The sequence below is a fragment of the Cariama cristata genome, unplaced genomic scaffold (assembly GCF_000690535.1).
Source record: "Cariama cristata isolate BGI_N322 unplaced genomic scaffold, ASM69053v1 scaffold19770, whole genome shotgun sequence".
NCBI lineage: Eukaryota > Metazoa > Chordata > Aves > Cariamiformes > Cariamidae > Cariama > Cariama cristata.
Genome location: NW_009595565.1, coordinates 64,019 through 83,597, shown reverse-complemented (window position 1 = coordinate 83,597; position 19,579 = coordinate 64,019). Strand labels below are relative to the sequence as shown.

Below are 19,579 nucleotides of genomic sequence, written 5' to 3'. Positions count from 1 at the left end.
GGTATTTCACCAAAGAACTGATACACCACTGAAATCCTCATCAGTTTGAAAGCTTGCCACGGTGAGAGGGAAGCAGTTTTGCCAGGAATAGTGACATTTCTGGCTTTTATAGTCCGTGTGCCTACATTTTAAATGCAGAGACACTTGAGCTTGGTCTTCTCCACCCAAGAAGGGCCTTTTGCTGCCTGCTGTCCTTCTCAGTTTCTGGTCAGCCAGTACCAGAGCCTCCTCTTTCAGGGACCCCACCTCAGCCGCTGTAGGTAGCAGGGCATGCAGCTTCAAGATGGGAAATACCGAGCTATAGGTTAAGCACTTTAAGCAACTAAAGGATCATCTGCTCCTCAACTGCCCCAAAACCTTAAGGACGGACTCTTGCTCGCTGCATCTCTCCTGTGACAGGCGCTGTAACAGTACTGTTCTGCTACACAGAGATGATGGGAGGATAAATAGAGCGTAGGTGTCCAAACAGCCTGTGGATTAGCCATGTAAGTACCTACCAGTCAGGTACCAACACCTTTAGGGTGCGGCCTTGCACTGTGTTCTTTCATCATTTTTCTAAATGTCAGAAGTTGTTTCCGTGTGTTACAGGCTAAAGCAGCACTCCTTCCGATGTGAGACAGAAAAACAAGCAGGGGGGGGAAGAGACTCGGCTGGAGCCGGCAAGGGAGCGTACAAAAGCCAAGCGGTGAGGCTGGCTTGTACAAGGTTCGTCCGTCTCCTGTAACACTCAGTACGTGTCAGTCTGATCTCTAACCCATGGGGCTAGAGAGACTGATGGCTGATTTAAGGAGTTTAGACAAAGTGTAGCCGATATTAAGAGAGTGAGCTATCTCTGTCAGCTAGTTAAAAATAATTAAAAAGACCAGGGCCAAATACCAGGCTATTTCACCCTCAGGCAGAGAACACGGCATCCTCTCTTACACTGCACGTGCAGAAACACACATTTCTCCTGCTCTTCTGGCAATTAGGCAGGCCTAGCGGTCATACTGTACACACCGAAGCACATGCGCTGCCCTGCGACACACACAGCGCCTGCTTTTGGGGACCCCCGGGCCTCTGCCCCAGGCCTGCGACATAGCTGTGCAGTCCCCAGCCTGTGCCGCAGAGGGTATTTTGGTCCCCCATGCAAGACTCTGCATTTATCCCTGCTGAATTTCAGGCGGTGTTTGTCAGTCCCGTCCTCCTGCCCTGCCCTGTAGCTGCTCCCCAGGCCTGGTGGCACTCACAGGCTCCATCAAGGTGGCTCCGCTGCCTCCTCCACATCGTTCTCTCTGCTGCGGATGGAGCGGAGCTTGCTGCTGGGCGAGCCGAGAACCACAGTCTTGGAAAACTACTGGAGTAATGTGAACACTCTAAAAAAAAATATTTCAAATGCTGGTGCTGCTACGGTCGGTGAGTGCAACTAAGGGTTGGGGTTCAGTGCCGAGACCCCCAGCTGCTGACAGAGCCCCTGCTCCTCCTCTCTGCAGCTTGCTCCTGCAGAGCTTCCCTGCAGGACACCAGCAAAGGGCAGTAATTGTGTGGGAGAGTTCGCACGGAAGAGGAAAACGCTCCTGCTAAGAGGCTCCAGAAGGTGCCCATGACAAAGGAACGGTCAGTACAAAGGACCGAATGCAAAGACCCATTAATCAACAGCGTGAAACCTCTCAGTTCTGAGAAAAAGCAAAGCTGCTGTGCAGATGCCGGCCGTCTTCCCATGAAGGCAGCCGTGGATGCGGATGGCAGGCTGAGGAATAAGAGGCCGAGAGAGTTTTATACCAAGATGCTATTTACTTTCAACAGTCATATTCAGCTGTGTTATATCTAGGCAATCCACGTGTATACACCTACAACAGTCAATTAAAAAAAAAAAAAAAAAAGATGCCGCTAATAAATTAAGTACATTGAACTTACATGGGACAATGGTCATCGTGACAGGGGTAGTGAAGGCTGGATCTGCAGTCACTTGTCTTCTCTAGGATGCAAATGCCAAGCGAGCAGTCTGGAAAATCCCCCTGGACCCCACTGACTGCAGTCCTCATCCCGCCTGTGTTTTAGACCAGAACCTGAAACAGCCTTGGCGAATGCGGATGCTGGCCTCTGTACTCTCCGTTTTCACAGGGGTCTCCATGTTCCTCTGTCCTCACAACATGCAACACTTTCCTTTTTTCTTTCACTACATCACTTCATTGTTCCTTCTTCTAGTACACAAATACTTTTCTATCTAATATAAAAGCAGAGTCCCCAGAGCCCATCAAAGCCACGTCCAACAGCATTTTGTGGCACTTATTTCAGTCCTTCCGTGGAGGCAACCAAAGGTGGCAGCTTTACAAAGACAGAACAAACTGCAAACATTTCCCATTTAATACAGAGATTTAATAGAGTCCACAGACACTAGTGCTCCATCTGGAATTCAGCGACTTTTACACCTTCATGAGAAACGGAAGATGGATCCCACCCCAAATTTAAAGGTAAGAACAGGGATTTTCAGAAGTCTTTGCGTGACACAAGCACAAGCAACAGCGACTTTCAGAGAAGCTTGTTCTCCTGTATTGCTTAGGTGCCTTGAAAACATCACCCACATCAGGGTGGAGAGCGTGTTTGCCACCCCATGCCTTAAGTAACGCCTACCACAGGATAAAGAAACTCTGAAGCTGCGATATGAGAATAGCGATTGACCCTCTCAGCAAGCACCATAGCAGAGTTCAGAGGAAAAACCACGCGCCCTACCTGTACCGACCCACAACATACCGAAACCTCCCCAGCCTAGCAGCTGTTCAGTCCTCCTGCTTCTCCTGGCAAATTGCTGCCACGGCTGTTTCCAAAGAGCAGAGTTGTTCTACGAGAACTGCAGTTTCTGTTCAAAATGAGCGGTGTTTAAGCTAATGCATCTGCGGATCCTCTGTTAGTCTGAGGCGACTGTGCCAGCGGGTTGACGATACCAGCAGCAAGACAGCGGTTGTAGAGCCAGCCATGCCGAGCATCAGGGGAAGGGAACTTCTGGGAGCCAACTGCACCACTGACAGCTGCTATTTTTCTCCCATATGTGCTGACCATCCAGTCAAAATGTAAAAACAAGGTGGTATTTATTTGCCTTCAGGGCAGGCAAGGGTGTTACTGTACAGGTACGACCATAACAATAAATCTTCCATGATGTGTGCACACTGGAGCGCTGCGGTTGTTAGGTTTTCTCTAAGTAGGTTCAACTGGAACAGACTTGACCCTCTTCCATACCATTGGGAATGGATGTGATCCCTGTCTGCAACTCCCTCACTCCCACTTTCCATACCAGGTGGAAATGAGCCTCCTGCTTCTTTGCTTTATCAACTCCAGAGACCTCCTGTTCCCACCTGCCTCTTTTGTTGATGTTTACAGCAGAGATCCAGCTCTGCCCTGCTTCAGTCTGTGTGACTGTCCTTCTCATCCTTTGGAAGCAGCAGGCTTGACCTGGCAGGAGAGCTGGTGGCTCTCTTGATCACCTCCATCCACCTGGCAAGAAAGGACACGAAGAATGCTCAACTCCTCACAATCTTGCCCTTCGGTTACAAGCTGGACCCCTTTTGCCAAACCTCACAAAACATGCGTTTTCTACCTTTCTTTTACAGTTCTTTGACGAAACTGACTCTTCAAACAAATAGCTTGAGATGTGTTAAATACACTGCAGAACATGGTTGCCTGTCCAAGTAACAGCTCTGCAGCGCTTTGAGCTCCAGAGAGCTCTTAGGAGAGCACACCGCTTTCTCTTGTAAGGGTACAGAAAGCATTTACCAAGGGGGACAGGCTGGCAAAAATTTTCCTTAGTCAATGGATTGCTTTTCTTACAATAAATTATGTAACAGACTTGCTTATACGGAAGAAAGGCAAAGCGACAGTGAAAAAACCAAGACAAACATCCATCGTGAATGAGACATTTTTAGCTTGAACTCACTACATGAGACCAGCGGATTAAAGAGCACAGCTCCGCTTTCTGGGGTAGCTGGTATGTACGCTGCTCACAACTCTGTGACGCTCTCCCAAGGAAGGGGGAAGTATGTGACACCTCCTCAATAAAACCACACTCCAAAACAGCCAATACCACCCTGCACGGCGGAACGCAATGCGAGAGTTTTCAACAGCTAACATAACAGCAAGGTTTCGTACATGATGCATTTTAAAGAGGATTCACTTTGGAAGCCCCTACCAGCACTGCTAACAGAGCAAGCAGTACAGTGAAAAGCAGCACTGCGCTTGCTGCTCTCAGCCTTGGGTTATAACTCCTGTTTCCAGAGATCGAGAGGAAAAAAAAAAACACAAACCCCAAAACAGTATTCTTACTCATTAACCTAGAAATCTGATTCCCAAGACCTAGTGTGGCTGAGCATCTCACCGCCCTTTCCCCACGCTGCTCCCCAGCTCCAAGGAAGCCCCAGGCTCCCAAGACAAAGCAGAGCCTACAGCTCCAGGTGGAACCACCAGCTCTCCCCCCTGAAGCAGGAGGGTTCTGGCAGAGGAGGAATCTCCAAACAGCAGCGGTAGGAAGAGGAAGGGAACTTTATTACTGAGAATGTGCTGTAAGGTGACTCAGACTAGGAGGTAGTCAGGAGGAAAGAGAGGGCTCTGGCTGACCAGCCAATGAGTTCACAGCATGTTATATACCAAGACAGATATAGAAAACAGAAAATTACCTCTCAAAGGTGTATTTGCTCTCAGCCCTGAAGAAATACACATGGGACTTGAAGTGCAGCTTGAAGACATAATCCTTCTGAATGCCGTCTGCCTCCACAGGGGAGCTGACTGCGTAGCCAAGGAGCGGGAGACTGGCCAAGGGATAATCGTCCTGGAAGAGCCCAACAGCCCAGCCCTGAGCGCCAGAGAGTTCATCCCAAGGCACACTCGCTCTTTTGTACTGCACCGGTAAGGTCTTTGTGGTTTTGTTTAGGAGAGAACCGGAGGAGGAGCAGCCTTTATCTTTTGTGAGGCCTCCAATAGCTTATAATGAAACCTTCCCCCAACTCTTTTCACTGGTTTTACAGAGTTGTTTGCTTCTATTCCCCTGCCCATCGCTGCCTCCTGGGCTCCCTGCTTCCCCCTCCGCACCCTCCCTCTGGAACTCCAAGCACAGATCCGACACAAAAGTTAAAATAGCTCTCCCAAAAGAAACGTGCCCTCAAGACAAGAAGCCTGAATAAAATAAACAGAGTTTATTGGGTTAAGAAGATGAAAAGGCACAGGCTGCACTGCAGCACAGTTCGTTACCGAGCAGGAGCTGAATGTGCCCCAGGCAGAAAAGTCCCCAATGTCTGTTTAACCGTACTGAAGGCCAGCAGGGAGGGAACCGGACAGAGACTGACCAAAACCTGCTGATTCCCTCACCTCCGTTAGCCACCGCGTGAGGAGACATCTTCCTCCTCACCCATAGAAGGTCAGCACCATCAACAGAATTGGAAATCCTGATTAAATTCTGCAAGAAGGGCCTTACTGAGACTGCCTTCATTACAAACGACCTCCTCTTCCACTCGTTACTCTCCTTCAAACAGAGCTGCAGCCGGAGCAGAAAGCCAAGGATGTGCAGGATCCCCCCAGCACCCCTCAGCTACGTTTGCTCACCTGGTGCGTTTTGTAGAAGAACAAGCAGAAATTGGTGAAGACAACCCACAGTTTCTGCCAGCCGTTGCTGTTCTTGAACTTCCTCAGCAAGTATCCGGAGAGCTGGTTCTAGCACAGAACAAAAAGAAAACTACCCTGAAACCACAGGTCGCTCGTCCTTCAGAAAAAGACGCCAGCTGCCGCCGACAGAAAGCTTGAGGCTGCCTGCTATAACCCCTCTGTGCTTCCTCCCCCTTTGTAAAAGGCCTCCCAGATATTTCACGTGGTGACCGAGTGACTTTGTATCTTCAGTTCACTAATTCACAACTATCTTCTTATGAACAAATCAGTGATTTCTGTCCGCTAATAGCAAGTTCCCCTTTATGTTTAAGCCCTCGCCATATCTCCACGCAGCGTCAGGCAGCGCACAGGAGGGTGCTGCACCGAATTGTCCCTCCGGCGACCGCTCTCCTTTGCAAGCCTACGGTCAGGGACGCGAGGGCGTCCGTGCCTTTAGCCACCCTTTTTTACATACAGAAAACCCACGTAGAACCCACTGCGTGAGAAGGCAAATAAAGCAGAAGAGGAAACAGAGGGTGCCAGAGTTATGGACAAGCTACATGTGGCAGCTACCCAAAGCCAAGCCCGGCGCGGTAAGCAGGCTACAGGGAAGTTGAACTTTGCCGCCTTGGAGTCAGAGTCAGTGCTTGTGTGGCGGGATAAGGAAACCTACGGCAGGGAATGACAGCAAATGGATTTTATAATTAGAGAAAAAGACAGGCTATGCAGCAGATTTACAAAGAGAACCATTTTGGGAAGCATAAACAGGAGGAAATCCTCTATTAACAAGGCAACGTTACAACTCTGCTGCTGGCTGGGGCATCCTCATGCCAGCAGGCGTGGGCTCACTGAGCAATTACGAAATGATGGAATTTTCCTTGGCATCCCATGGCTCCTCCCCACCAGCGCAGACCTTGAGAGGCATTTTTACCTGGATCATGCACAGGTAATCAGACAGGGATAGGCTCTGGTTCCGGTACCAACAAACATGGGTGATTGTGTTGGGCCGTTGGGCCTGGCCCAGCAAATAGCGAGGAGGAAGCTCTGGAGAAACAGCAAGAGAGCAGAAAACTGAGCAGAGAAAAGGGGGAGAGAAAGAGAAAAAACCAGAACATTAGGATAAGAGAAGTTATGGAAGAAAGGCGTCTGTTAAAGGAAAATGGATTGTGGGGGGAAAAAAAAGATGGTATTAGAATATGGAACAGATCAAAGCGAGAGGGAGCTGCAAGAACTCACACTTTAATCCCAGAGCCTGTAGCAGGGTGGTCTCATTATCCAGGTACAGAACAGGGAGATGGTGCCTTTCACAAGGGTATTGGCAGGGAAAAGAAGGCTTGTCCTCTCCAAGAGAAACCACTTTGCCAGCTAAAGCGCCCAACTTCTGGATCCTAAGCCAAGGTAACATCTGTAGGACTTCCTTTACTGAGCTGATTGATAAGCTCTCTACACCGCAAAACCCCAGGAAACTTCAGTGCCCAACTTCTAACTCCTTCCATTGAACAAGAAGTGCCTTAACAGCAGGGCAGAGAAGGTGCAAATACCTGGCTGCAGCCCCCTGCCCCATGGCTGTTTGTCTAGTCAGTGACCTCCTCTTTTTTCTTCATGGTATTTAGGGTCCTTCCCACTTCTGGAAGTCTTCCAAGCATGCCAGCCTCCAGGAAGGTGTCTCCCACCCAACTGACCTTGCCAAACTGCTGCCTAAAGTGAAACCGTAGAGCCGGTGCAAGTGGCGCTCTGCCTAAAGAGTGCTGAACACACATCCGTCTTGAAATCTGCAGGATTCAGTACCAAAACGTGCCTCCAGTGCTGCACCAAGCCATGCCGAGCGGTAACACCGAAGGTAATGGCAGCTCAGCATGCACGTAATAAATCTCTGTTCAGCATAAACACGATACTGCCATCAAATGGCACTTCTAATGCTTGCTGCTCACCCCTGCCAGCCAGGGAAGAGCAGAGAAGTCATATTCCCAATGAAGTGAAAGCACTCTTCTTAATTCTCGCTGCAGTACAGTAGCTAGACTGTATTGTACAGACCTCAGTATAGCAGAGTCAATCTCTAAAGGAGAATACCACAGATAGGTAACTTCTCCTCCACCAAGGCTGACGAAACCCAAAGGAACAATTCAGCCCTAGGATAACCTGGGTTTCCTTCCAGATTTCTCTCCTTCAGTGCCTCTGCCGAAGCAAAGTCCTGCTGCAAGGAGAGCGGAGTGTGTGTACGCGGACACAGAGACATGCACAGAGGACGGAAAGCATGCAGTGACATTTAACGGCCCATGCTCTCCCACCAACGCCGAGACGCTGCCGAGACAAAATGGGAGAAGGAGCGGAGGACGAGCAGCGGCCGAGCAAGCCAGGACGGACAGAGCGAGATGTGAGAGCTGTGCCCCATGGGTACCTCGACGGCCACACTGTGGTCAGTCATGGAGACACTCGTGTTGCGGTACCAGCACACATGCATGGTTGTGTTGGCACGGTGGTGGCTCTGCCTGTCCAAGGAGCTATGAGAAGAGTGTATGTCATCTTCGGACTCCTGTTCTAGAGAGACCTCATCAGAGGATCCTGAGGGAGGAGAATTCAGCAGTGGTTTAAGAAAACTGTGCAACACAAAGAGCAAGAGAAGCAGGGATTCCAGAGAAAAACTGTTCTGTCTTGCAATGGTCCAGTTTTAAAATACATCAAACTTGAATTGGTTACGCAGCTCCTAAAGGTTGTTCTGGCTTTTATTACTCAGCTCTGTTTGGGGCAGCTGCCTCAATACCGTGTAAAACAAACAGACAAAAATCCCCACACTTCATCTTCAGTCGATTCTTAGTGAGGAATAGGAAGAAGTGCTCCACGAAGGGATACTACATGTTTCAGCACATCTGTAACACCACCAGAGACGGGCACAAGAACGCTGGGCTATAAAAGCTGATCTCCAAAGACACCAGATTTCTGGATGAGAAAATACACTACATGGTTAAATTAAGAAAAATCTATGTAAGAGATGAATAAGGACCTTATAAAATTAACGATTCTGCAACTGGAGCATCTCTGCAGCATTTAAAGCTATCAGGAACATCAGCCTAGGAAGACAAGCATATTTCTTTTGATTGAAACAAAACAAAAGCACAATTAACTCTCCATTACCATATGAATTACAAAAATACTCCATTTTTGTCATCAAATTCGCAACAGGAAAAATGAAAAGGACATGACTGATGCTTTTCAAGAAGGCAGGAAACACCACTTACTGTTGGAGCGATTGCATACTGAGTTTTCCAGAAGCACGTCAGATTTCTCAGTAGATTTCTTGGCCATTTCAATCGCCATGTTTAGGTCTTCCATCCACTTCCCCATCTCCAGGCGGGTACTGCAACACAAACGGTGCAAATGGAGACCACCCCAGCCTGGAGCCATGACAGAGTGCTAGTTTGCTGAAGGCAGGCACAAGTCATTGCCCAATACAAGGAGCAGTCTCTTTCCATTCAATAAATAAAAGAAAAAAATCCTCCAATGCATGAGCTTTCCAGATAGGAAGCTGACCTCGTACAGCCTTCGCCTCTATTTTCAAGCCTTGAAACAAGACTAAAATACCGTTAAAAACTCGGACTTTACAGCAAAGAGAATGAGTAGACAGCCAGAGGGCCACAGAATATCCCCTCTGGAGCTATCGGACTCAGAAAAGGGATTATGTCGTCTAGGCCATCGCTGTTCTTCATACAGACAGCTTCATAGCTGACGGGTTATTTCGAATATGAAATCATGGTTTTCACTACAAAAAGCGTTTTGGAGATGGGTGGTATGACCATACTGGAAATTATTTTTTTCAAAGGATAAAAGGCAACCTGAAAGGCAACACATCTTTTAACGGAGACAGAGGATTTGCCTCACGTTGCAAGCAAGTAAAACACAGAGGGCAGGAAGATGAGAACTTCCTTCACCCCACAGAGCTTCCATTTTGAGTTACATGGCTCATGCCGTGATTACAGGGTAAGAGCTTTACAGTTCATATACGTGTATCTATATCCAGCGGTATGCAACAGTGTAAGGTTTTCCTTTAGACATGGCCGCAACATCTCTTTTTTACCTCTGGCTATGTTCCCTGTGTGCACAACTCTTGTTTGAAGTGCTATATAAAGTTACACGCTCTTGTGTTTGCTTGGGAGGGTCTGTGGGACATTTTTTGGTAACCATCTCTTTTTTCTGAAAGTTTTTAATTTAGACTGAAAATTCCACACATGGTCTAAGCCCAGCAGCAATTTTTTTTTTTTTGACACATAGAGAGAGGTAACATAAGAAAAACAACCACCTTTGAGCTATTTCTAAGTAATAACGTAATAAATTGTATTTATTTTTCCAAATTTAAGAACCTTCCAAGGACTTTTTGATTTGAAGCTGCTGAGAAATGGTTGATCATAAAAATAATTGACATTTTCAAGTGTTAGACTGGAATTAAAAAAAAAAAGTTTTGCTTGCTGAATACCTCTGCGTACCAAAAGTATTGGTTCCTGTGCCACTACAATACCTGATTTATAAATATTCAACAGTAATGGTTATTTTTTAAGAACAGGTTATCAAGCAATAAAAAACCCTATAAATTTAAGGTTCAGATTTAGTGCTCCCATCCTGCGCTCTTAGCATACTCAACTCCAGCTGCTTTTAGGGGACCTGCAGAGGGACAAAGCCTCCTAAAGCTGATCCTGAGAGAATAGGTGTAGTAGATATCCTAAGTATATTTCAGATATAAAGTAAAAAAAGACACCAAACTCGCTGCACAGGGACAAGTTACACTGAAAAGGGATGGGTTTTCTCTCCGAGTCAGCCTTTAATTTTTCCTCTCCCTTCCCAGCTTCTGCCATGAGATCCATGCAGGAACTTTCCCCTTCTTACATCCATTTGCATGTTCTGGCTTTTAATTCTTTTTGGGTCTCAAAGATTTGTCTGTTTAGATTTCATTTTGTCTCCTGCTTTATAGAAGCTGTTTAAAGGATGACACTAGCAACTCAGTTAACTAGAAAATGAGACAATGGTATCGTTACTGCTGCTGCTGTGTGTTTAATAACACGCTGTTGGGTGAGATAACCTACTCCTTCCCAAAACACCAGTCTGATAAAGGAGCTGTGAAGCGTCTTGTGTTTGTTTTGAAGTCGTGCTTTCCACAGGACGCATGAAACACTCCCCTGGTTCTGCACCAAAAAATCAAAGAGTCACTTGTTGGAAAAGGAATCTATCAAACCTACAGGCAACTGAGGAACAGAAATGTTACCTCGCTGCCACCACTATGGTTTTTTGTGCTGAATAGATGGTGAAGCAGTGCGGGACGGCCCATTCATTCTCACTCTCCTCCACCTGCAGAAAAAGAAAAGGTTTTTCTCATCACTCCTCAGTGACCAATAAACACTAAAAACTGTCCTCCTTGGCTGGCTAGTAATTTGAGTCAAATATGATTACAACCCGGTTGCAATAAGTGCAAAATAGCTACTCTCTTATGAATACCACCTATTTAAAATCTATTTTAGCTCTATATGAAAATCTATAGTGTGCATTTCTACTGCCACATCTCTAGCAGCACAGCACCACGTCCAACAGGGCAAGAAAAGGAGGGTTCTGAGCAGGATTCAGCTTATTACTTACCGGTGGGTCGAGCACTATCAGCTGCAAATCAAACACAGAAAGAACAGTCCCATTAGAATAAGGGGGTGGGGAGGCAGGAGGACTGATACACGCCTAGGTGTGTGCACAGGGGAAAAAAACGCCAGGACAAATCCCTATTTCCAGATCAGCCTCTCAGCAGCGTGAAAACGAACGGTGAAAAGGGTGTGCTCCTAATGCAATGGAAGGAACAAGGTCATTGCCTGCAGATAAGTCTTTGTTGGACACACAGGCTGGGGCAGGCGAAGGTCCGGTCCACGGTCAGCGGCACCGCGGGCTGCTGTCATCAGCCTGGGAGCAGCTTGCAGCTTTGGTCCTCATGCCCCGAAGGAATGCCTCAACCTGCTGTAAGGCAAAGTCATTTCCTTAACGCTGTGATGCAACTTGAAACCACTTACCAACATGCCATGCAGAGGAAGATGTCCGTGAATTTTGAACTGATTTGTCCCTGTAACCCCTTTGCTTGTGTACAGTAACATATCTGAGAACTGGAAAAAGCAGGAAGAATACAATCAATATTCTGAAGGCAGCAGGCAGGGCCAAGTATTTTTTGACATCTTTTTAAAAATCTGTTGTTTAAGGGCCACTGTAGATGCATCAAAACTTGCCATTTCTCAGTCAGTTTGACCTACTTTCCTTAAAACTACTCTTTTGTTTACTTACAAGAGAGGCAATTAATGTTTAAAATTCTTTCAAAACTATGTGCCATTAAGGAAACAAGCTAACAGGCAGTATTGTCACAGTCATGCTCTCTCTAAAACTCCTTCAGAGTGAGTTTTCAGTTACGATTGCTGATTTTCATCACAAGATCATGAGAACACACTTTCACGACAACTTTATCTTAAATTCTTTGGGTTTATGAAAACCAGAGGCAACACCCACCAGAAAGAACATCCGCTGCTGTAAACCCTTCTTAGTGAGCTTGTACAAACAACCTTCCCGGATAAACTCCTGCAGCGGAAAACAAAAATTTAGACAAAGCTTGATCTTTCCCAAACACAGAGAATTTTAACGGTTCTTTTTTTTTTTTTTCACCCCAGAATATACAGATGTTGATTGGTGCCCCGCACTGATCACTAACAGATTTGTTAAACGCCAGATGAGACCTTTCCTTCTGTTTTGTAACATGAATCAGCTCCTTGCTGCAGCCAGCATTTAAATCAACGAAGCAAGAGAAGGAAAAGGAGCAGAGTTCCTGTTGGACACCAGCAGTTCACCTATTACACTTACATCCCACCACAGTGATCACCATAGCATCCCAAAAGCATATGCGATGCTCCTGTACTTATGCTCAGTATATCTATCAAAAACAAAGAAAAAAAAAAAAAAACCAACAAGCAGGAACTAAACAATCCTAGAAAAACAGAGTCACCGACACCAGTTTACCCAGTGACGTGGCTCTCGCCATCGTTACGTTCTCGGTGCAGTCTCAGTCCACAGCCAGAGATTGCATCAGACAGACACAAGCAGACCTGGCAGTGGATTTCCTGTTGGGTACACGACATCTCACTTCCCACTCAAACACAGAGCACTGAACCCCAGCGTACCCAGTATCTGCCATACTGGAAATATGAAACTGAAGTCAGAGTCTAAGCAGAAGCATTTTTGATCTATTCCCTAGGACATCACCAAGACCTCCATGGGACCTACTACGAAGACAATTATACAAAGCCTTTACAGTCGCTCCATAAAAGAGAGACGCAGTGATGGCAAATACACCGTTCAAAGGCACTTCCTTGGCAATAAAAACAATAAAGGCTCTAAAAACTAAGCAAAGGTACTTACCCTACCGGGTGCCGTGAGATTATCTATACCAATCAAGTCGTGCTGCAGCTCTGTCAGCTTCTGGAAATTCTCCAGGCGGATGAGACTGTGCTGCAGCTGAGATGTCATTTCTGTGACTTCCTTCAGTGCATCTGTAAGGAAAACAGCACCGAGGGGATCAGAACAGAGCGGACAAACCCAGGCCATCAACTTCATCCCTGGAAAACCGAATCCGAAATTTACAGCCAGATTCAGAATAGGACAGATTAGTTCAGTTGCAAGGGACCTACAATGATCACCTAGGCCGACTACCAACTTCTTAAAGCGTACTTTATAGCTACCTAGGGGCAAAAATGGAGACTAGCAAGCAAATTCATAGCGCTGCCTATGCTTCTGGAGATTAATGTGTAGCTCAGATTTTGCGCATATAAAAAGTATTTACCACATAGCCAAAAGGAAATGAAAAAATTAAAGCCAACTATTTCTGCCAAAGACTACTTTATAAATTAATGGAATTTATCATGCAAGCTTTTGACACTACAAAGCAATTCTTTTTTGTCACATTTTCACTCGCATATGACAAAGAGTTCCTTAAAAACCTGTTTTTTCCCTGCTAAAAAAGGGGACAAGAAAAGGACTAATTTTCCAGCTTTGATTGAAACATTCTAGATCCATCAAGATTTCCATGAGAAAAACACTTTCTGGAAGGCCAGAAAACGCATTCATTCTATGCAAAGAGAACAGTCTACATCCAAGTTATTTTTTGCATTTTCCAAACTAGCAGTTAAGGCAATTTTTTGTCTATTGCAGAAAGCTTCGGAGCCCTGCACCAAAGCATGGTAGGAGAGTAGTGAAACCTGGTACCGAAAACCTTAAAGAAAAATAAAGTTCATTTTAAAACAAAAACTAACATAACTTTTTTTTTTTTTTTTTTTTTTTAATTAAGCTGCCTCCTCTGCCAGTTTTCTGATGTTCTACTTGGTATATTATGGGTTTTTTCAGGATATTTAAATTACAGTATTCACTAAGCAGTTGTGTTTTCAGCAATCTAAATCAAAGTCCCTGTGCATTTCACAGAGCTGCATGAGAGTCGGAGAGGTCCTGAATGGAGAAAAAGCATTTACATCGAATTTGTAGATGTAATGCTTTGTGTCTCCAGGGTACGGGCAAAATTTTGTATGTATGTGGGAAAGGGTTTCTGCCTAGCACATCTACAGCTGAGTGCTCACTCCGGCAATCTGCAAAGTCCCGGTGCTCCGCTGTGTAGTGCCTGCAAAGTCTTCCTAGGATCAACTTGTAGTGCATCAGTCTCTGGATCGGTTTGAGCAGAAACGTGTTGAGGGGTAGGTAGCAAACCTTCTGCAGCTCAAACTCCTTATAAACCATTTCCAGCTTCTTTAGGCGTTTAGTTGCTTTCTCCAGTTCTGTCAGGACCTCATCATGCTTCTGCAGATAACTGGTAAACTCCTGTTGAATCATACAAAAGAACTACTTGGATCAAAGGAAAATAGTCTTTACTACATTTTACAGTGAATAAGAAAAAACATCCATTCCCCACTCTACTCCTGTCTCTGATCATGACTATATATAAGCCAAGACCGCATATATTGCCATAAATATTGACAAAAATAGCATCAACAACATTATATGTTTCAACAGCTTCATTTACAAAAACCAAACAAAACCCACAGTATTAAAAATAAAAATATTTGCCTGGATGTCCTCTGTTTGCTATTTACTGCAGCTGTGCCTCCGTGTGCTTCTGCTAAGAACAGCTGGTAGCACCACCCGTGAATTCTTTGCCATTCTAAGCCAATTCTTGTTGACTACTGACTTTTTTTAGGATAGGCAGAAGTAAGCTGATGAGGGTTGTCTCATCTAGGTTTATCCATTAAAGAAACTGGCAGGCAGCTCCCAGTCGGGGTGAAAACAGGCATCAGCGAGGCACTATGCCTATGCCTGCCGGGAATATCAAATGCAGGGAGCACCAATAGTTGGAATAGCAGCAGTCGTCACACGCTTCTGCCCTCCCATTCAAGCCACTGGTTTTAATGGAATAATTACTCCACGACTACAGCACAAGCATAACTGTCCCATGAAGGCTTTCTACTTCAAATAAAGGTGACTTAATTGCAGCAGAAACTACTCCGCAGCTAAAACATATTTCTATTTTGGAATTAAACAACCTTATGAAACAGTGTCTCCGTAGGGGAGAGTTCAAGTTGTGCAAATATAGGAAAGACGGTGAAGCTAATTAAATAATTTCTGAATAACCAATAAACAAACAAACTTTTCTCAAGGTAAACGTAGGTGGTTAAATAAGCAACAGTGGTATAAAGACTTGCTGTAAATATTTTATTATAGCTTCTTTTTAATTTGTTTATGAACAATAAGTGTTTGCAAGTCACTTCAAGTTTAGTGGAAATACTACACTTCGAACTCTCATCCTTGACAAAAGGAAAACAATCACTCAACAATCCTGACATTTCATTATTTTAATCCTTTATCCACCTTTAGAATACGCATATTCCTGAGCATGACATCTCCGATGCGTTGATAATCTCCTTTCACGTGAGCATTGGTTTTTCCTTCCCTGAAACACATGTAAGGAGATGAAATAAGACGACACAGTACATGGGAAATCAAGAAATTTCAATTCCCTCTCCCCACCTTCCCCTATACTTCAAGACATAACCTTTAAGAAACGCTTCCCGGGTATCTGTGTATTTTAAGGACTGCTTTAGTAAAATTAAGGGAAGCAGTACTAACATTAATGCCTCCTCTATCCATTTTTAGCCACTTGACATTCCCATTTCACTGTTTGGGTTGAAAACTTGGTACAGTAAATACGGAAGCTGCATAAAATAACAAACATAAAGCCAGCCTTAGAAAACTGAGAAAGGAATAGAAATGAATTTGTGTGAAAGTCTGTCTGGGAGTTTTACCTCTCAGACTTCTGAATAAACGTCGTAACATGATCCCACCTGAATTTATTTTTGTTCATACTTTGTTTATGTTAACCACCTCCTTTTGAATGGTAATTATATTCCAACATATTACATCTCTGGTCAGGAGAAAGTAATACAAAGGTTAAAAGACTAAAAACATGCTCTTTGAAATAAATTGTGCTACAAGAACTGAACTCTAATCTTGAGTGTTTCCTAGATTTTCACCTGGAGATTCATTAACTGGAAGGTGTTGAAAAACGCACACATTATCTTTTTGACACTGTGTTCCTTCTCTTTTCTAAGGCTAGAGAGACAGCACCAGGTTATATTAATGATTGGACTCGATGATCTTAAGGGTCTTTTCCAACCTAAACGATGCTGTGATTACAGAAACCTTGGTCTGGTGTACAATTCATACAACTACAGGATATTATGTACAAGGCAGTGCTTGAAAAATGGGCTCTGCAAAATGTATTTAGGACTTTTTTCTACAAACTGTAAGTTATTAAAAGACTTCTTCCTTTATTCTATTTATGCAGAAATCCCAGTTCAAATACATATTAAGTATGGTTTTGACGTGAGGACGTACAAAAAGGTCCCCCCGCTCGTTGCCCATGCGCTGTACTATTAACGCTTACCAGAGCGACAGCCTTTGCTCAATCTCTTTCAGAAAGCCTCGATGAAACTCATAAATTGGGTCTATGTTAGAGAAGAGTAATGTCATCAGGCCCTCTGGCATAGCATTCTCCTTGATGACTGCGCTGCGAAACCACTGCCGGAAAAATAACAAATAATGATAAATTTCTCTATTTAAGAAATTAAGCACTAGCATAAAAATTTCTGCTCCGCAGCAATGGAGCAGGAGAAAGTGTGCGCACAGGGAAACAGCAGGAAGGAAGGAGAAATATTTAGGGAAGACGTAATGTGGGAAAGATGAAAAGATGTGATTTTTTTTTTCCTTGCCAAACATTACAAATATGAGGCGTATTATTGGTTCTGGGCACAAGCATGTTTCTTAATGCAATGATGAGATGGTTGGTAACGGCTCTCAATTACAGTCAATTACCGAGTGGCTGCCGCAGCTGATGTTACACCACTGCTTTCACTTCAACGTAGATACAACTGCTCTTTCCTAAAACTTGGAGCCCTGTGCAAGATATTCAGTAGCTGGAGACATCTTGTTGCATGTCACACACTGCACTTTTTTATTGCTTTCGGTTCCCCGCTTTCTGGCAGGGACGTGAATATTACAAAAAATCCTCTGAGGTGCCAGATGTTTCCCCATCTTTTAGAAGAAGTGCTGGGAAACCTGTAGGAGGAATTTGAGTGAGATGGTGCTCGCTCAGCTCACAGAGAATACCTCAACTGAAGATGTAACCGCATTAAGGGACTCAAACTTTTCTTTGATGAAATCAAAACAATAGCTTATAGAAATGCAAAAGTCATAGTGTTCAAAACTAGAGCAAATGAACAAAAAGCTCTTAAAGAAAAAGAGTCCTTAAAAAAGCTCTTAAAGAAAAAGTCCTCCAAGCAAGGACTCGCTTGTCTACTCTGGGGAAAACGAGGGGAAAAGGTGGGGAAAGAAAAAGAAGCAACAAAAAAAGACAAAACTCCCCAAACCCCTATGGAACCTCAATACCCTTTCCAATTGTCATCTGCTCTCACGATCTGAAGGCACAAAGATAAAAGCTTCCCAAGGAACACCGCAGAGATGACGGCTAGATTATAAGCAGAGCTGACAGCAACGACTATCATTGAAGCTGAACGCAAAACATTTTTAGGCTGTCCCTGTCCACAATTTTCAGAGCAAAAGTTTGCCTAAAACATCAAAACGACATGTGAGGTAGCTGTTGGAGCTAACGACAGAAGTCCAGAGAAGGTATCTGCTCTCCCACATGAGGACCTATGTAACAAGAAAGGTAACAGCTACATGGCTCATGGATTATGCTTTATCGTAGGACTTCCTTTTTATGTTACCTGGAAGATATTCCAAGTTTTTCCAAATTAACAATTATAAACCTGTTAAGAAAAGGAAAAGCACTAAAGAAAGTTAAAAATCCTTACCACTGTAATAACTTCAAGGTCCTTTAAATATGTCCGTTCTGTAGCAAGAATCTCCTTTGCTATGAAGTATGCCTTGTCAGTTGGATAGCGCTAAAAGAATACACAGTAATCAATAAGGATTAAAATATACGTGCTCTATTTATTACTAAGCACAAGCTCAAACCTTACATACATTTCCCCTTGCTGTGTGAAATGCAGCAGCTGATTACTAACAGGGCATCTCTGTATTCAGTACTGTATTCTCAAATACTGACTTTACGATAAAATACTACTTATATTTCAAGATTATTAAAAAATATTGTCAATTATATGTCAGTTATACGAACGCCTATTTCAAAATCAAGACAGCACTTTACAAAAATATGGAAACAGTTATTCCAGATTTCCTAAGTTTTAAACACTTCTCTAATCAAAGTAAGTACAGTAGATTTGCAATACAGTCTTTTTCCAAAACTATCCTATTTCCACTTACAGCTTTTACTCAAATCCTTTGAAGATCATATTAATTAGTTAAGAAAACACAAAAACCAAACTACATCAGTTGTTGGCCGCATGGCTGCTCCAGTGCTGCTATTTAAAGACAAGAGAAGACAGAACGGACACGAAAGCACAAAGGAATGAAATGGTGAAAAGAGATGTTCTGCAGCTGTTCGAAGCAAAATCAGAGTTAGCCTGAAAACATACACTATTAAAAAAATCACGTAAGTAATATTAAGGAACTAATCACATTTCAATCCAAGATGCTGCTCTGTCTCCTTAGCACACTATGCCATGCCAGTTTTGTGCCAAATCCTCACCTGGTGAAAATAAATGACAGCAAACCCATTTGCATCATGTCAACATTTGGCCTCCATCTCTGCCCCTCCTGAGGGTAATGCAGCTTCGAAAATGATTTCTCCCTCTTCCTTCTACATCCCAAGTTAATAAAAAACTCTCTTTGGAGAGACGCTTTGAGATGCCCTCCAGCGCTGTCAGCACAGCTACTCCGTGCTTCTAAATTCTCCATCTCAATATTGCTCATAGAGGAGACGCTTTCCTGGTTGCTCAGTAATACATCTATCGAGTACACCTTAGCCACACAGAATCCCTGGAGGTGTGTATCTCCAAATAATTAACGTTGAGAAACTGTCTGGCCTCTTTTCAGGTTATTTTATGGTAGTTACTGTAGTCCCACACAGTAGCCCTCTCTCTAGAGGAACCAGCGGACGTACTTTGACATAATTCTATTCACGCCATAGCCATCCTCTTAACTTCAATGTACCCGTCTCGGGTACGGGGTGTCAGGGAAAGTCCTACCAGATCTTGGCTTCAGGTATTTTTTTTATTTTTTCTTGGGCTATTTACCTGACTGTAAGCCTCAAAAACCCTCAAAATGCTGTTGAACCTCAGTGGGCACCCTCAACCAGCCTCTTCCCAAAGGATATGACAGCATTTTTCTGAACTCCCTGGAGACGGTGGTGACACAGTTCTTATCTCACTTACAGGCCTCCTCCTGCAGCACTTACCCATCCTGAAACACCCTGATTATAAACCGATGGAACAGCACACGCTAGCTTGCCTGT

General features: G+C 44.3%; 1 protein-coding gene across 1 annotated transcript in view; it reads right to left on the bottom strand.

The window, feature by feature from the left end:
* Positions 1-3,377: 3,377 nt before the first annotated feature.
* Positions 3,378-19,579, bottom strand: part of FARP2 (FERM, RhoGEF and pleckstrin domain protein 2) — a 76,182-nt gene continuing 59,980 nt past the window's right edge. Inside the window, exons 16-28 of the mRNA XM_009702705.1 lie at positions 18,018-18,107; positions 16,592-16,725; positions 15,517-15,598; positions 14,235-14,472; positions 13,027-13,157; positions 12,124-12,192; positions 11,640-11,729; positions 10,856-10,938; positions 8,841-8,959; positions 8,003-8,166; positions 5,566-5,673; positions 4,644-4,795; positions 3,378-3,468 (exon numbers count right to left, since the gene is read on the bottom strand). Of these exons, the coding sequence (XP_009701007.1) occupies positions 3,378-3,468; positions 4,644-4,795; positions 5,566-5,673; positions 8,003-8,166; positions 8,841-8,959; positions 10,856-10,938; positions 11,640-11,729; positions 12,124-12,192; positions 13,027-13,157; positions 14,235-14,472; positions 15,517-15,598; positions 16,592-16,725; positions 18,018-18,107 (1,551 nt within the window). The remainder of the gene's footprint in view (positions 3,469-4,643; positions 4,796-5,565; positions 5,674-8,002; positions 8,167-8,840; positions 8,960-10,855; positions 10,939-11,639; positions 11,730-12,123; positions 12,193-13,026; positions 13,158-14,234; positions 14,473-15,516; positions 15,599-16,591; positions 16,726-18,017; positions 18,108-19,579) is intronic.